The 18,031-nt window shown below is 50.0% G+C and overlaps 1 protein-coding gene and 1 long non-coding RNA gene across 5 annotated transcripts in view; one reads left to right on the top strand and one right to left on the bottom strand.

The window, feature by feature from the left end:
• Positions 1-8,399: 8,399 nt before the first annotated feature.
• On the bottom strand, positions 8,400-14,890 carry LOC135416447 (uncharacterized). 3 transcript variants are annotated; one of them, XR_010431584.1, is made up of 3 exons: positions 14,716-14,890; positions 9,306-9,392; positions 8,400-8,655 (listed from the first exon to the last, which is right to left on the bottom strand). It is a non-coding gene; the product is annotated as an uncharacterized LOC135416447 (long non-coding RNA). The 3 variants fall into 3 exon arrangements; XR_010431583.1 differs by lacking the exon at positions 14,716-14,890 and adding an exon at positions 14,431-14,500; XR_010431582.1 differs by lacking the exon at positions 14,716-14,890 and adding an exon at positions 14,355-14,459.
• DDHD1 (DDHD domain containing 1) overlaps positions 14,521-18,031 on the top strand; it is a 67,058-nt gene continuing 63,547 nt past the window's right edge. For both annotated transcript variants that reach the window (XM_064659614.1, XM_064659615.1), the window contains exon 1: positions 14,521-15,406. In XM_064659614.1, the coding sequence (XP_064515684.1) occupies positions 14,536-15,406 (871 nt within the window). In that variant the 5' untranslated portion in view covers positions 14,521-14,535. The remainder of the gene's footprint in view (positions 15,407-18,031) is intronic.

An 18,031-nucleotide genomic window follows, 5' to 3' on the forward strand; every position in this document is an offset into this window, starting at 1 on the left:
CAAAATAGGCTCCTAAGGCAGTTATTTGAACACTTGGCAGCTTTTTATCAATCAGTATTTATCCAACACAGAAATGCAGCCAGCTCAGCTGTACTGACACATGTCTGAACTCGCTTTTTGTGGACCATGGACACAGTTGTGCCTCCCCTGAGCTGGCTGGAAGGTCTGTGCATTAATCTCTCTCCCCAGCATTAATGTTCTCCTCCTGCCAAGAGGGCCAGGAGCAAGGCTGCAGGAGACATGAGACCTTTCCATCAGCCCTTTCCTGCAGTGCTGTTTTCATCACGGTGATTTTTCCCTGCTCCTTCCTTAAGAGGGGCCGTGGAGACAGATGTGAGAGAGGGAACAGCAGTTATCTGGCTTGGGGACACCTTCTGATCTAGATTCACATCCAGGCTCTGCCAGAGCCCCGTGTGCCCTCCCACAAACCATTTGATCATTCAGTGCTTCACTTTACTCTCTGCCAACATGTTAAAGCACTTCATTTGCCTTGATTTTTTCAGTTTCTCCTCAGAGGTGGCACATTTCAGGGAGCAAACATGGTTGCACTTCTCTGTTTGGCACCACACCCAGCACAGTGATCCCCTGTCCTGTTTAATGCCTTTAAATTATACCTAATCATATTTATTAAGAGCTATTAAAGCCTCCTGAACATTCTAGATGTGTTTTATTTTGATCAGGTGTTTCTGGATCACCAGGTATGTTGTTGCTGAAAGGGGGGGGAAGGATGATCTGAAATAAATGAGCCTCACTATGTGCAAATCAAATTGTGACGCAAAAAACATTCCAGATCTTAAAGAACAATTAACCCAGGCTGAAATCAACCCAGAAGGAAGCTTGAATTTCCAAAATTTGCTGCCTTGAGCTGTCTTTCTACACACACTAATGTAGCCCTGATGAGTTGCTGTGGTGTTAGGAAGGACCAGACTGTCTGGAGATGGTTTTTGTGATCTGTGCTGCTCTGCAGCACAGGTTTGTTTTCATGGTGGCTGTGCTTGCTCTTTGCACTTCCCTATCCTGCTGTTCCCTGGCTCTGAGGGCCAGTGTGGTGCCTGCCAGCTCCCAGGGGAGCCCTCCTTCCTCCTGGGCTCCCTCACCTCATCTCCCAGGAGTGGGGGCGGTGGGAGGGCTGGGTGCTATGTGGGGAAATCCCTCCTCCACCAGTTTCATGCCTCCAGGGTGCTGGAGGGGGGGTGGCTGCAAAGGGCCTGCTCTGATTTTTGCAGTGTGGGTGGAAGAAAACCCACAGCAAGGTTGGGTGAAGGAGAGAGAAAAGACCCCATGTCATCTTCCCACCCCTGGAGGTGTTCAAGGCCAGGCTGGAAGGGGCTTGGAGCAACCTGGTCTAGTGGAAGGTGTCCCTGTGCATGGCAGGGGCTCAGAATGGGGTGATCTTTAAGATCCTTTCCGTCCCAAGCCATTCTGTGATTCTGTGACTGTATGACCTTCAGGGTGAAGGGGGCAGCTGCTCAAGGTGCCAGCAGGTATCAACAGCTGAGTAAAATGAATAAAGCAAGAGCACATAGAAGCTGCTGGAAAGGCTCCTGCTTTCTTGACTCAATCAAATCCTTGGAGAAGCTCACTAATGAATGCACATCGAGTCAAAGAATCCTTCCACTCGAGCGCTACCGACTGGTTTATAACAGGCAGCAGGTGAAAACAAGGAGCTTCTCCTGTCTGCTGTGAGCAAAGAGTTCTCAAGCTGAGCTGTTGGAGTGAACCCATGAAGGGGTCGAGCTGCTTTTCAGAGGATGAGGCCACCCCCAAAAGCAGGAGCAGCGGCCTATGGCAGTGGGAGTGGAGTGTTTTGTTCATGCTGAGCACAGACACAGAGATGGGTATTGTTCACCAGCACCCCATGAGCCGAAACATCCACAAGCCACATAAAGAGAAAAAGCTGGATGTGAGAAAAAGGGAAGCAGCATGGCCCTCAGAGAAAGTCACAAGGCAGAGGGATGTTTTTCCTAAGCATAGTGTTTAGTTTGGATGGGATAAATGAGCTTGAGCAGACCACAAAAACGAGGAAAAACTCCTTGGCAAAGGTCTTGCTCACCAGCATTTGCCATGATGTGACCAATTAAGGGGGAGGGATAATGTGCTTGCAATATCTGCATTTGCTTTGTTTAACTGACAGAGGCTCCACAGAAAAAAATGTCCAGATCCCTGACTTTCCACAGGCAGTACATGCAATAGGCTCTTCCTTCTTTTTTTTTTTTTTTTTTGCAAAAAAGACGTGGCGAAAGCAAGGTAAAGTAGATAGAAAAGATGAATAAAAATAGAAATCACTTCTTGATTTCAACTGTCATTTATGATTTGGCCGCTGAGAAAAACAGATACTCTTCCCATCTTATCAGCAGCGCTGAAACCTGCCACATTTTTGCTGGCTTTGGCCTCTTTCCTTTGGGTATTGCTTTTCCAGCATCCAAAACAGTTACAAAAGTTACAACAGTTGGAAAATGTGGATTCTTGGCTGGCTTTGCTAAGCCTTGAGAAAGGAGAGAACAGAAGCATATGGAATTGATGGAGAATAAGAAAAAACCTTACAAGACTAGTAGCAATCGTAGAATTCTAGAATGATTTGGGTTGGAAGGGATCTTAAAGACCATTTCATTCCACCCCCCTGGCATGAGCAGAGACACCTTCCACTAGACGAGGTTGCTCCAAGCCCTGTCCAGCCTGGCCTCGAACACTTCCAGGGATCCAGGGGCAGCCACAGCTTCTCTGGGCAACCTGTACCAGGGCCTCACCACCCTCACAGCCAACAATTCCTTCCCAACATCCCACCTAACCCTGCCCTCTGACAGTGGGAAGCCATTCCTCCTTGTCCTGTCCCTCCAGGCCCTTGTCCCAAGTCCCTCTCCAGCTCTCTTGGAGCACCTCTAGGCACTGGAAAGGGCTCTAAGGTCTCCCAGGAGCCTTCTCGTCTCCAGGCTCAACAATCTCAATTCTCACAGCCTTTCCTCATAGCAGAGGTGCTCCAGCCCTCTGATCACCTTTGTGGCCTCCTCTGGACTCGCTCCAACAGCTCCGTGTCCTTCCTGTGCTGGGGACTCCAGAGCTGGGGGCAGCAGTGCAGGTGAGGCCTCACCAGAGCAGAGTGAAGGGGCTCTCTTGGAGCACGAGGGGAAGTTGTGCCTCTCATTTTGAGCCGTGTTGAGGTCACAGAAGAGGCAGCAGACAGGAGAGACACTTGTGCTTGGTGACTCTTACTGGGGTCTCTCTCAGACACGAGGCAGTGAAAGGTCCAGTACTGGCACCTTGACACTCGTTATGGGCCCAAGACTTCATGGGTGTGGAAACCACGATGACAAAGCCTGTCCACTGCCATCCTGCCTCCCACCAGAAATGTCCTCTCTATTTTCTTAAGGACCTGAACAGGAAATTATGGACAAATAGACCCTCTGCTTGGAGTTTTCTCTGCCCAGAGAGTCTAACTGCAGCATATCCACTTTGTCTGACTGTGCTTTACCTCCCCAGCACACAACCTGGAATCCTGGCCGCCCACTCAGGCCAGGAGGGGTTAGAATACAGCACATGGTTCTGATTTTTCTCTCCCTCCTCCGTCTCCCATCAGGAACTGCTGACTTAAAGTGACTGTAAAAAGAAGACAGGGCATGGGACATCACTGCCTGAATACAGATGTTCACATCGTTAAACCTGTCATTACTCTGCTGCTCAGTGAGCCGATGGCAGTGCTGACACCAGCTTTGGATGTGTGAAACTGTTACCAGAACCTCCCTCATGAAATACAAATCCTGTGCAATAACCAGGTGATAAAGTCCCACAGCACAAACAAACCCTCAGATCAGGGCGTGGAATCAGATGCAGTGAGAGTGACACCAAGTTTGCCTCTCCCTCACCCACCCAAAATGCCATATCTGCTCTGAGCCAATCTGGGAGGGTAGCTGCCTGTTTTCCAGTGCAAGCATCTGTTTGGGGATCAGGGAAAGGATCATTAAAGACAACACTGGCTTGCAGATCCACCCATTCCAGCCTGCTGCACATGTATATGACTGTAAGCTTCTAACTCACACAGTTCACCTGGGGTGAGAGGGCTACCGTGACCTGGGGCTTAAATAACCACCCAGCCTTTCCCTGGAAGCCTTTGGAATACTCTGGAAAGGGGCATGATTCAACCTTCTGAAAATACTCTGACAGGTTTTGGTTACTGCATTTATGCCAGCCCAGGCACAGATTCACAGGTCAGAAGCAGGAGGAATCCAGTCCCCTGTGCAGCCACATTGTCCCCAGCAATGGCACCCAGGCAGGAGGTGATGGAAATATTTATATGTCGCCATGCATTATATAAATGGAAATTTTTGGGACTGTACATTGATGTAAGTGAATGCAAATTGATGAGAGGCAAAAGGTTTGTTTCATGGCTAGATGGTTGTCTACCTCTGCAAAGAGACAGGGGGGAAATTCTTCGAGTGGCCTTTTAAATAATCCAAGTCCTTGGAAGTTTTCTACCACAGTCAGGTTTCCTACCAGAGTCAGACTTCCTACCACAGGGAGATTTTCCACACCAGATGCTTGTTCTTTTTTTTTCTTTTTGATCCCCCTGTAGCATATGAACACAGATGGTCTTGTTTCAGCCCATAAGATCTTGGAAAATGTGAAAGCTAAATAATTTAACTGGAAAGAGCTCTCTCTCCGAGGCCCCTCTCCTGACTCTCCTTGCCAGGCTCTTTACTACTTGCTAAAATAGAACTTCCACTATAAATAGGAAGGAGATCTCCTGCCTGCCCCACTGGCCTGGCTGTAGGAACAGTTGGCTTTCAGTCCCTCTCGAAACTACAGTTCAATCCATCTTCCTGCAGTGACACCAAACAGGAGATCTTCTACCGGTGCGTCAGAGGAGAAGTGAATAAATCTGGTGCTGGAGGCAGAACAAAATATCTGGAATATTCAGCAAGGAGCAAACCCAGAGTGTCCCGAGACCCACAGAAATTGGGGCCTATTGATGAAAGCACTTCCACACAATGAATAAAATGTGGTATATTTATAGCTGGAATGTGGTCCTGGCTGTCACCTGACTGTCCAACAGCCCCAGACAGATGACAGCATGATGACTTTGGCTGCCGTGGCTGCCTTCCACAACCCCCTGCACAGGGACACAGCACAGCCACAGGCAGCGAAGATCCCATTTTACCTACTAAAACACAAGTCACGAGGACATTCCCTCAGGAATCAGATGATCCGAGGTCACTCACCTAGTATCAGGTGACATCCTACAAAGACGTAACGTCTGCCCCTCTGCAGATACGTGCAGGCTTAAAGGTCTTCTCAGTCAGACACTATTTCAGTCAGGCATTTAAGAAATTATCTGACTTTATGTGAATATTTCCACTGCTGCTCTCATGGTGGGAGTTAAGTATGTCCCTCAGTACTTCCATCAAGGATGTGATGACGAGCACTGCTACTATGCTTTCCTAGAACAGCGTGTACAAGGACTAGGGAATATATTTTATATCTCTTATGATTCATTGTGTGGAACAGTCACCTCAGGTTTGAGCCAGAAATACATCCAGTGGATTGGGATCAATTGACAATAATAAACGTTTGGGAGGGGAAAGGCTGAACCCTGAGAGCTGGGGAATTTTTAACCCTGCTGAAATCAATGGCAATACTCACATTGGTGTCAGTAAGGCCAGGATTTCACACAAGCTCACACTGACAGTGACCTCAAAGTCACTTTTAGTGCCAAGTGTTCCCAAGGTCCTGCAATTCCAGCACCGCTTTTGGGTGTTATTATGAGACAAAACATTTGAGTGTAACCCTCCAGGCCTCGTGACTCTGGCCCTGAGGGCATTAAAGTTTCTTTTTTCCTCATTTGACCCTGCTCTCTAGATCCTCAGCTGTGAACTCTAGCACAGACCCACACCCCTACAAAACCCTCCTCTCCCTGGCCCTGTGTCCCACAACCATCTCCCAAGTGAATTTTTCTTTGTTCCTTTTTAATCTCTACTTGCAGAAGTTTTCCACAACTTATAACCACCTCTTGTTCTTGGCTTTTTCAGTCACTCACCAGATGGGGAGTTCTGTGCAGGATAAAGGGTTTTTTATTTTCCTTTGTGGTGAAAAATGCTCTGTGCTTCACATCTTTTCAGATGCCCAACAGCAAGGTGGGTGGGAGAGACAGTGACCTCTTACTCTTTGCCTCAGCATTTACAAAAAGGAACCAGTTTTCCATTTTCCCAAAGTTCTGTGATGGTCTCCTCCAGAGGGACTTTCTGCTTTGCCTCTTGGCACAGTGGTTGGCACAGTAAGAATAGAGAGTCCTTGTTTCCAGCTTTGATCCTGTCAATTCCACAGTCAACACTGACCAGAATGTTACACAACATCCCTCTCTTTGTCCTTACAAAACTATCTGTGTCAACTTCATTTACTGTTCTTGGATCTACAAAACTAATTTGCCCCTTGTGTGCCCAACACTCTCAGTATCTCCTTTGGAAGAAAAACAACAACAACAGCAACAACAAACATGGGAAGATATAAGCTTACTCTTAGATTTTATGGCTTTGTCTAAATGAAGGACTTGGAGAACGTGGAGCTTCAAGGAATTTTTCAAAGAATTTCTGCATCCTGTCATGACTGGTTGAAAACACCAGAAGTACCTTTTCAACACTATTTTCATCCATCTACTCTCTATCCCTAGCAAGGAAAATAAATCAATGATAGCAATCCCTCTAACACTGGGAACTGCCCCAATCCCAGAGCCAAGAGACATGTGACAAAACTCACTTGGAAGAGTAATTTGTAAGGAAGGGACGTATTTTAGGAATGAGATGTCATCATTTAAGGGACAGTGTGTACACAGGGCAGCTGCTGGCATCTTGGAGATCGGCTACATCAATGTTCTTGTGAGGAGAAGTACCTGGGTTTGCAGGACTTTAAGTATCTGAAGGAGGGTGTCAGAGGATGGACCAGGCTCTGCTCAGGATGCCCAGCAATAGGACGAGAGGAATGGGCACAAACTGGTACCCAGAAGTTCCATCTGAACTTGAGGAAGAACTTTTTTCCTCTGAAGTGACTGAGCACTGAACAGATTATCCAGAGAGGATATGGATAGTCTCCCTCACAGGAGATATTCCAGAACTGTCTGGACACAACCCTGTGCCATGTGCTCTGGGCTGGCCCTGCTGGAGCAGGGAGGTGGGACCAGATGGCCCACTGTGGTCCCTTCCAACCTGAGCCATTCTGTGATTCTGTCACTCTCCCTGGTGCAGGACACACATCTCAAATGGCAAACATATTTATGGGAGAGGTATTTTAACCACCTCTCTGAGCCTACCTTGCAGCTAACTTTTCTTTAATACTCCCCAGAAGGATGCTGAAGGAGTCTTAGCTAAAAGATTGAGTACAGTCCCTCCATTTGATGCCATTACATCTTTCACATCTTTGCCCCCTTGAATCCAGAGGGACATGTGCAGGGTCGGGATTTTTGGGAGCAATAATTAATCTCCCATATCTCCCCAACAATATCATTTTCTAGACTCACCATCAGAAACCCTTCCCTTATCCCATCAGCTTTGTCATATTCAACAGGTTACTCCACTTTCATTCACTCTTGCAAGGACAAAATCCATACCCATGGAGATGCAGAGGGAGATAAGAGGAGCCTGGAGGAGATGTGGGGGCTGAGCCCACACCACCAGAATGGCTCCAGTTCAGTCTTTCTTTTTGCCAGCACCACCAGCAACCTGCCTGTGCCTGGCTTTCTGTGAGTCTCACCCACACAAAGGTGAACACTTCACACCAGGACTTTGCCAGATCAAAGCCTGAAAGGGTAAATATTTCTGTCAGGGATCATTACTTTGCTTTCTTCCTTTGTTTGCCGTGGAACAATGTGGGGAGGGAAAAAAGAAGGCAGAAGAAGTCTGTACAATTTAACAATGCTGCATTGAGAGAGACAATACCTGACATCACAGAAATGACCCTCTCCTTGCTCCCCAATTCTTGTCTTTTAGAGAGAGGGGGACATTCTTCTGCTTCTTGCAGCAGGGGTGAAGGAATGTGGATCTGTGGCTTTGGAATAACATTTTAGATCTAGTGAAAGGCACTTTGACCTTGGCATAAGAACTGTGCCAATAGTGCTGGTGTTCAAGGAAAAGAAAAACATCAAAAACCAGACAAGCCTCCCATGTCTGACAATAGGGAAAACACTCACAAATGGGATTTTTAAGCCAGTTGAACAATATCTCTTCTAAAAAAGCCACAGAGTTAATGTCCCCTGTGCAGAAAATATTTTAGAGCTCTGCTTAATTTGATGAACAGTATTTTAGCAGAGTCCAATTACTAATACTCCCTGTGTTTCCAAATATATTTGAGTACCTGTAAAACCGGAAGAAAAAAAAAAAAACCAACACAAAACCAAACAAAAAACTAAAGCAGAAGTGTTTGATAAATATTTCCTGCCTGTATTTGGGACAAAGTTAAATGTCATTTCCAGAGTGCCGTTTCCATGTTATATAATGATGATGAAACGCTTCCTATCCAAGCAACTTAAAAAAGAACATCAAAAGCACCACTAACATTTTAAAAACAGCAGGTCTAGAGGATGGTGTGTCATCATTTTAAGAGCTGGTTCTTCAGACGACTGTTCTCACACAAGGTGGGAATGTGAGAGTTTATAAACAGCCCAGGAGACCATTTCTAAGGAGAAAAACAGCTTTGTGTCAATATTTGAAGAGCGTGACTAAGGGAAGTCCAGGTAATTTCAGTCTGGCGAGTCCAACATCGCTCCTGACCTGGGTATAAGGAAGTGGTTTGCACCAGTTAATAATAAGGAGATGGAGCGTGGGGATGTAATGGAACAGCAATCAGCAGTTTTTGTGGGAAATGGTTCCTGTCAAAGAACAAACTTCATCTTGTTCTTTAATAAAATCACGAGTACAGCTGATAGCAGGAACGGTGTTGACTCAGTGCTGTACAGTGCAAAAAAAATACCTACAAAATCAATACGAGTGCATAACAAATGGTTTAAAAATAGCTACTGGAAAGATCTTAAAATGGCTTTGTAATAAAGGATTCATCAATGAATAAAGGCTGCTTCTAATGGACTCTTGCAGGCACTTGCACTTGTGCTACTCACTGTGCTGCAAGAAAACACAAGATGATCACATCATTTGTAAACTGTGAGAGTTTCAAAACTGTTAAATAGTTTCATTACTTAAAATTGCACTTATGGGAGTAGCTCGTCTTGTAAACAAAGACTGATGGGATGAGGGTAATCACAAGAACTTGGTAACGTGAGTTTAGAATCACAAAATCATTACATATTATTATATCTACTTTCATGGTACCTTTTCCTCTTGGACAAAGGGAGGTCCTTGGGAGCTTGTCATGGTGCCTCTTAACTCTTTTTCAGGAAGTTCCCAAATGTATTAACTCTGCAGAAACGAAATATGGATATATATATATATATCCATATATGTGTGTATGTGTATATATATATAAGTTCTATAAGTTATATATAAGTAAAGGTCTCATGATAAAAGGATCACAGTATCCACCACCCTTAGGCATAGAATAGGATATCCTGAGTTGGAAGGGACCCACGAGGATCTGTATGGAAATTCAGAGTGTTACATAAATAACATTTCAAAATAAAGGTAAGTTAGCTTTAGAACTTCCAAATTTATTCCACTGTAAGGAAACGCTCTTCCTCTGATGGTAAATGAAGTTTATATTTTTGGTCTTATTTTTAATTTCTTGTAACTCTGCAGTGATGGAACTTGAGTCCTGTGTCATGCCAGAAACTTTCAAGCTACTCCACATCTGTGAGCTCAGAGCTGCTAACAGAAAAAAAGGGGGAAATACTCCATTTTTGATCTCAAATGATAGAGGTCTGGGCTCACAAATTCCTTCACAGAAGGGTAACTAAATGGTCTTTAAGGTCCCTTCCAGCCCAAACCATTCTGTGATTCCATAATCTGAAAGAATATATAAAATAAGTAAAGAAAATTTGAAGTGCCCCTTCTTCATTTGAACAATCTTCCCTGGATGTCAGACAAGGAGCAAAAGGAGGGAGAATTTGAGTAGGATGACATAAAGGGTGAAACACTTGTTGAAGGAGAGAAGATGAAATCCCACTGGCTTTGATGGAAATGGGGATAAAAAGTGAGAATCCTACAATCTGTGTCTACAAAGCAATCTACAAGATAGCTAATATTCCCTTTTTCTTCCCCACTGTGGAGAAAAATCTGGGACAAGGCTTCAGAGTGAAATTACCCTGTGCAGTTCATTAGAAATGCAAAAGATAAGTCAAACAAACAGATCCTATCCCTTTTGGTAGAGCAATGGGACCAAACACCCCGGCACAGCCTCCTCCCCTGGCTTCTTGTTTGTTCCTTGTTTATCTCCTCTCTTTTTCCTCTCTTTCTCCATTTGAAAAGACAGAACAAACATGCAGAAAGCTCCTGTGGTTGAATTAACAATGTTCTTGGAGCTTTAAGGATTGAAGAGTGCTGCTGATGCATCCAAGGATCCATGTGCAGCCTTTCAGCAGGATTTTAATGACTCAGGGAAACACCACTCCAGCAGCAGTGAACACTTCTAAAAGCTTCACCTTCTCTTCCAGCCTGAACTCAGTCTGGCCTCTCTCTGGGTTTTAACACACTCCATTAACAGGATTCCCCAGCTGAAAGCAGACATAGGAGGTAGGCCACAAGCCTATTTTTGGACATCCAACCCCGTCCAATGCACAGAAGTTCCCTTGTCAGTGCAGACTGTAGGATGGAGACAGGCAGAATGTGTAGGAGAAGGGGGAATCAGAGAACACATGCTCTGTACTCTGGTTTTTTTCCTCCCACAATGGACATTGGGGCTGTGAGGGGGGTTTGCTGTAAATCCAGAAGGAGAATGACACACACAGACATTTAGGGGTGTGGCACACAAATGTATCCGATACTCACACACACACAACCCTTTTAGGTGGGGTGAAAAACCCCACCATCCCCCACAGGCCTGCACAGGCAGTTGGGTGCTTTGAGTAATTCACAGGCAGAGGTGACATCCAGTCATCCCCCTTCCCCTGCCCTTGCCTTAGGAAAAAGCGTGTGTGTGTGAGTGTGAAGGTGGGGTTGGAGGTACAATCATCACACAGCCACAACCCCCTGTCAGGCTGTTGGTCACAACAACCCCCTGGAGTGCCACAGCCTTGGGGCAGAGTGGCTGGAAAGCTGTCCAGTGGGAAAGGACCTGGGGGTCCTGGTTGACAGCGCTGAATATGAGCCCAGGTGTGCCCAGGTGGGCAAGAAGGCCAATGGCATCCTGGCTTGGACCAGGAATAGTGTGGCCAGCAGGACCAGGGCAGTGATTGTCCCCCTGTTCTCGGCACTGGTGAGGCCACATCTCAAATCCTAGTTTTTTTGGGCCCCTCACAACAGGGAAGCCATTTTGGCGCTGGAGCATGTCCAGGGAAAGGAACGGAGCTGGGGAAGGGTCTGGAGCACAAGTCTGATGAAGAGCGGCTGAGGGAGCTGGGGAGGCTCAGCCTGGAGAAAAGGAGGCTCAGGGGGGGAACTTCTCACTCTCTGCAACAGGAGGGTGGAGCCAGGTGGGGGTTGGGATCTTAAACAACTAGTGGAAGGACAAGAGGAAACAGCCTCAAGCTGCACCAGGGAAGGTTTAGGTTGGACATCAGGAAGAATTTCTTCATGGAGAGGGTTGTTAAGCACTGGCATGGGCTGCCCCAGGAGGTGGTGGAGTCCCCATCTCTGGAGGTGTTCAAGGAATGATGTGGCACTCAGTGCTCTAGTCTGGTTGACAAGGTGGGGATCGGTCACACGTTGGGCTCGATGACCTTGGAGGTCTTTTCCAAACGAAATAATTCTGTGATTCTTTAGGGTGTACATGTCTGGTGGTCACAGACCCACTGGCTGTGATGTGTGTGTGAGTAATGCAGCAGGGACGTTGTACACAGAGGTGTAACGGAGGTGCAGGTATCAGCTCCCTCACCCATCCAGGTGTCACCGAGACCGGAGTATCACTCTTCCCTCTCACGCCTCCTTCCTCCTGGGCATGTTGCAAAAAGGGGAGGGTGTCTCACAAACAGGTGACCCCACCCCAGTAAGCCAGGGTGTGTTTTTTCTGCGAGTCTCTTTCCCACACCATAAGAAAGGATGCTAGGGGGAAACTGGCACCGTGGAGGTGATCAATCACTGCCCCTCACTAGGCTGTAAGGTGTTTGTTGGGCCTGGGAGTTGTCCCACGCAGGTGTAAAACCTGGGCACCCACCCTCAATCTTCTTCCTTCTACGGGGTGCCAGGTCTTTTATCACGCAGATGTGCATTTCAACACCCCCTCCTGTTGATTACGAGGTGTGTATTGGAGGTGGATATTACTTTCTCTCTCTTACAAACAAGTACAGGTGAACTCCAACTCCTCTGATTTATGGGACATAGCTAGTATTTGCAGGAGTGGCATTTCTCTCGTACAAGGGTGACTTCAGGTTGTTGACACCATTTTAGCGTGCAGAGTGTGTATTTGGGGTATGCCAGTCTCACTCATCCCCCTAAATAACTGAGAAATGCTTGGCTGAAGGGAAAAGGGGTGTCACACCAATGAGCAGAGGTCAAACCTGACCACCTCTCCCCACCAACCTGTCCAGGTGTTGAGCTGGGGGAGGACATTTCACCCACAGTGTCACCTTGTGCATGATTGCCCCTCCCTACAATACGTGGGGTTTCCTTGGTGTGAGGGGTAGGGGTGCACACAGGAGGGACCCCTGTTGAACTCTGGTAGTCACAGGGTGTGACACTCCCACAAAGCAGCAGGATGAGTGCTGGGGGTGTCTCACACACAGACAACAATCTCCCACAGGGTTGCACGATGTGTGCTCTCTCACACTCAAGGGTGCAAGATGTGGAGCATCTGTCACCCACATGGGGACACAGTTCATGTCTTGGGGCTGTTGGCCGCACTCAGAGGGTTGCTTCAGGAGCCATAAACACACCACGCTGTGGTTTGTGTCTTGGGGGTGCCCATCACACACTGAGCTGCAGGGTGTGTTCAAGGGGCCATGACCATCTGTGAGGCCGCAGGTTGTGCTTTGGGGTGTCTCACACACTCTGGGCCTCAGGCTGTGCTTCAGGGTGTGTCACTCACACAGAGGAACTACAGGCTGTGCTGGTGGCCGTCATCATGTCCATGAGGCAGCAGGGTTGGATTTAGGGGTCTCACCCACACAAGTTGTAGTTCAAGGTGCTTGTCATTCATGGAGCCACAAGCTGTGTTTGGGGTTTGTCTGTTTCACACACACTCCTACACAACCGAGAAATGCCTGGCTGAAGGAAAAGGGGTGTCACACCAACAAGCAGAGGTCAAACCTGACCACCTCTCCCTGCCAAGCTGTCGGGGTATTGAGCTGGGATATCACACAAGACATGGCTGCAGGCTATGTGTGAGGGTGTATCACACACATATGGGGTCACAGGCTGTGTCTGAGGGTGTCACACACTCACGGACAGTTACAGGCAGTGACTGATAGTGTCAGACACACACGGGGCTGCAGGCTGTGTCTGAGGGTGTCATACACACAGACAGGGCCACAGGTTGTGTCCGTGTGTGTCACGTACACGCAGACAGAGTTTACAATCTGTGTCTGAGAGTCACACATGCGGACATGGTTTCACACTGTGTCTCTGGTTGTCACACACACATACAGGGTTACATGCTGTGTCTGAGGATGTTGCACACACGCAGCGTTACAGCAGTATAAGAAAGATATTAAGGTCTTAGAGAGTGTCCAAAGGAGGGCAACGAAGATGGCAAAGAGCCTTGAGGGGAAGCCATGAGAGGAACAAACAGCTGAGGGTACTTGGTCTGTTCAGCCTGGAGGAGACTGAGACTTCACTGAAGTTACAACTTCCTTGTGAGGGGAAGAAGAGGGGCAGGTTCTGATCTCTTCTCTGTGGGAACCAGGGACAGGACCTCGGGGAACGGCCTGAAGTTTAGGAGGTTTAGGTTGGATCTTAGAAACTAAGGTTCTTCCCCCAGAGGGTTGTTGGGCACTGAACAGGCTTCCCAGGGCAGCGGTCACAGCCCCAAGGCTGCCAGAGCTCAAGGAGTGTTTGGAGGATACTCTGGGCCACATGGTGTGACTGCTGGGGATGGTCCTGCGCAGGGCCAGGAGCTGGACTCTGTGATCCCTGTGGGTCCCCTCCAACTCCGCATATTCTGTGATTCTGTCCGTGTCACACACACACGCTGACAGCGTCTGTGTCTGAGCACGTCTCTCACACACACACGCAGAGCTTCCACACACACACACGCAGAGCTTCCACCCTCTCCCTCCGAGCGTGTCTCGCACACTCGGTGTCACCGGCTGTGTCTGAGCGCCACACACATACATGCTGGGTGTCACACGCAGACACGGGGTCACAAGGCCGTGTCAGGACGTCTCTCACACACACACACGGCCTTTACGCCGTCCCTCACTCCGCTCTCCCCCGCCGTGCCCGAGGCCCCCCTTCCCTCCCTCGGCCGCCGCTCCCCCCGCCCCGCCCCGCCCTCGTCGCGCCGCGCGTGACGATGCGGCGCCGCCCCCGCCCGCTCGGAGCCGGCGGCGGCTGCGGCACCGCGGGCCGGGACTGGGGGGGAGCGGGGCGGGGAGAGCCGAGCCGGGCGGGCGGAGCGGAGCGCCGGGCGCGGGGGCGGGCGGGGCGAGGCTCGGCGGCCCCGCCGGGCAGGGCGCGCTGCGGCATGGATTACCCCGAGCCCGGCTCGCCGCAGGGCGCTTGGGACCTGTTCGGCTCAGCCAGCGGCTACGGCGGGTTCGAGCGGCCGAGCCGCGCCGAGCAGGAAGCGGCGGCGGCAGCAGCAGCGGCGGAGCAGGAGGAGGAGGACGAGGCGGCGGCGGCTGCCCGCGCCCGCCCGCCCCGCCGCCCGCAGCCGCCGCTCCGCGCCGCGCTCTCCACCTCCTCCTCCGAGGGCGACCCCGAGCCGGCGGCGCCGCCGCGGGAGCGCAGCCTCAGCGACGAGGCCGCCGGCGGAGACTTCGACTCGGCCGAGTCCGGAGCGTCGCTGCGGTACTCGACGGGCACGGGCGGCGAGGGCAGCGAGGGCGAGGGCGCGGGGCTGGGCAGCAGCGACAGCGGCGGCAGCGGCTTCTCGCTGGCGGCCACCGCGCTGCCCGAGAGGCGGCGGCCGGGCGGCGGCCGGCCCCGCTATGAGGTGGTGCGGGAGCTGGGCGCCGAGGAGGTGCGCTGGTTCTACCGCGAGGACCGCAAGACCTGGAAGCCCTTCATCGGGTACGACTCGCTGCGGATCGAGCTGGCGTTCCGCGCCCTGGCGGGCAGCGGCGGCGACGGGGAGCCGGCGGCCGTGGAGCCGGTGTGCGTGCGGAGCGGGCTCTACGAGGTGGATGTGGCCAGCGCAGAGAGCTACCCCGTCTATTGGAACCGTGAGTCCCCACCGGGGGGGCCGGGGGATCCCGGGGCGGGACACCCCGGGGGTGACCGGGCTGCCCCTCGCTCCCTGCGAGGGATTCTGGGCATCCCCTGTTCGCGCAGAGCCGGCCCGGGGTGACCCCGCCGTGGGGACACCGGGTGGCTCTTCCTGACCCTCCATCCAACCCGCGTAGGGGAAAGGGGAACTGAGCACTCCCTGTCAAACGGGCCGGCCGGGGGGACCTGGCAGCGCTTGCTGCCTGTATGTTCCTGTATAAGAGGTACAGGACAAAATATTCCCCAGGGAGAGGGGACTCGGCGTGCCCATCTCTAGCACATACCTGAAAGAGGAGGCACTGGGAATGCCCCTTCCAAGTCTCAAGGATGTGATGGGGAGGGAAGGGAGCGCGGCTCGGGGCATCCCACCCACCCGGCTGCACTGGTCGGGGAAGTGACATGGGCACATGGGCATCCCTGAGCATTCACTGGAGAAAGGAGTCACTGGACCACCCTCCCTTCCCTCCCCCCAGAAGAATGAGGGGTACTGAGTACCTCCCACTTAGGGTGTTCTGGGCTCTTCTGCCACGTCCAGCTGCAAAGGGGACTGAGCATCTTTCCCTCTCTCCTGTGCACTCACACCTGAGGGAGATGATCTGGGGCATTCACACCTGGCATGCAGAGAGAAATGGGGATCTGAGCACACACACCTGGCAAACAGAGACATGGAAAAGGGAGGTCAGGGCATCTTCTCATTTCTTGGCAGGTGTGGGAGAAGGTGGCTGAGAACTTTTTTACTTAAGCTTCCCCTTTCCTAAGCAAAGGGTGAGTGTGAGTGGATATTTTTTTCGGCACTTCCCCTTTCCTTCCCTGCACAGCCTGCCTTCAGAAGGAGCAGGGTAGACACATCAGTTGTTTATCCACTGCCTCCCCGCCACACACACACTTCTGATCCCTTATGTTTAGTGAAGAATGATGGAAAAAAAGGGCTGATACGTGGCTTCACCTCTGTGACCCTTGTCCTCTCCACTAGGGAAATGATGATACTGTGCTTTATATTTCCTTTCCCATCACCTGTCCACTGGCAGGGGTTATGAAATGGGATTTCTCCTCCCTTCTGTTGGAGAGGATGCAACAGGCACCTCACACACACAGTCCTTAATTCTTACCCTTCCAATAGAGGGGAATTCGCTTCACCCCCTCAAATTCAAAATGAGGTGGGGATACACCTCCTCTCCCACCCTTCCCCTTGTATTTGTGTGTCCTTTGCTAGAGGAGAGGGGCCTTGGGGAACAGAGATGAAAGAGGAGCAGACACTTCCAGCTCTCTGCCCCTTTCTTTGGTGGGAATGTCTCCCAGGGTCTCACTGGACAAGTGAGCACCTGCTTTCCTGGTGCTGACAAGCTGTGCCACTGCTCACCACCTGTCCCTGAAGGCTGACTTGCTTTACAACTGCATTCCTTCAAGGACAAGGGAGATGTTACAGAGTAGAGTGAGCTGCAGTGTAGCCAAGTGTGTCCTGGCATGGGCTTGGGAGAGGGGCAGGCAGGTTTCTCTCATCTCCTCTGCATATTTTTGAGACTCAGTTGGGAGTCACAGAGGAACAGCAGAAGTGTTTCAGAGATGAAAACCAGGGCTTTTAGTTCTTTTTTTTTCTTATTTATCAGCGTCTTTACAGGAGGGAGATCCATAAATGTGTGGTACATTTTACTTGGGTGACAATTTGTCTTTCAAATCCTTGCCCCTGCAGACAGACACCGAGCTTGAGGAGCAAGCAGAGGGTTTAGTCCACACGTGTTTTGAGTTAGGGGAGCCTGGGCACAGCTCCTTGAGCAGAAAGTGGAGGTGGTTTTCTCCCTGTCACCACCCTGAAGCCCCTGCTGTTGGCACTCCATGCATTTGCCATGTGGTTCCTGGGAAGAGAAGATGTGGATCATCCAAGGGGTGAGGAAACTGCTTCCATCCTTGTAGCTGTGTGGTAGAGAGAGAGGGGAAGGAGCGAGCAGAGCTGTAAGGTGAGGCAGGATTGCTCCTGGTAATGGGAGCAAGAGGCTGCACTCGTCAGCAGCTTAAAGGTTTAATTTCTTGACACTGTGCCTTGTCCATTTTGGAAGCTGATTCAGTCTCATTAAGCTTGAGGAGCAGATGTTTCAGATGACAGCATACACTGTGCAGAGACGGTTTCTGGTGCTTGGAAGGAGAGATTCCCAGAGGTTAGCACCAGAGGCAGGGGAGAAATAAACTCCTGGTCCTGAGGGGACTAATGACGGGGATGATTTCTAGTCCTCAGAAAGCTGATTAAGGGAAGTGCTCAAGTCTTTTCTTATTAGCAGGTCCACTCCTTTGCAAGACTGAGATCATCTTTTGGTATTTCAAGGATCTTTCAGTGACTTCTGTTTTAACTTATCTTTCACCTGCATGTTTCCTTGCCTCTGTTTCCTGTGTACATGGATGCTCTTGCCTTTCTTCCTTTCTTCCCTCCCAGCTGCTGCATCCAGATCTGAGAGAACAGCAAGGCCACATCCCAGAGATTCAGTCTCATCTGTGCTTTTGAAGGCCTTGGTGTAGCCGTTATTCCCAAATTATTCCCATCTGATGGTGTGTTGATAATTCTGGATCCAAAGGGGAGCTGCTAAATTGGT

Source organism: Pseudopipra pipra, chromosome 6 (genome assembly GCF_036250125.1).
Source record: "Pseudopipra pipra isolate bDixPip1 chromosome 6, bDixPip1.hap1, whole genome shotgun sequence".
NCBI classification, from domain to species: Eukaryota; Metazoa; Chordata; class Aves; order Passeriformes; family Pipridae; genus Pseudopipra; species Pseudopipra pipra.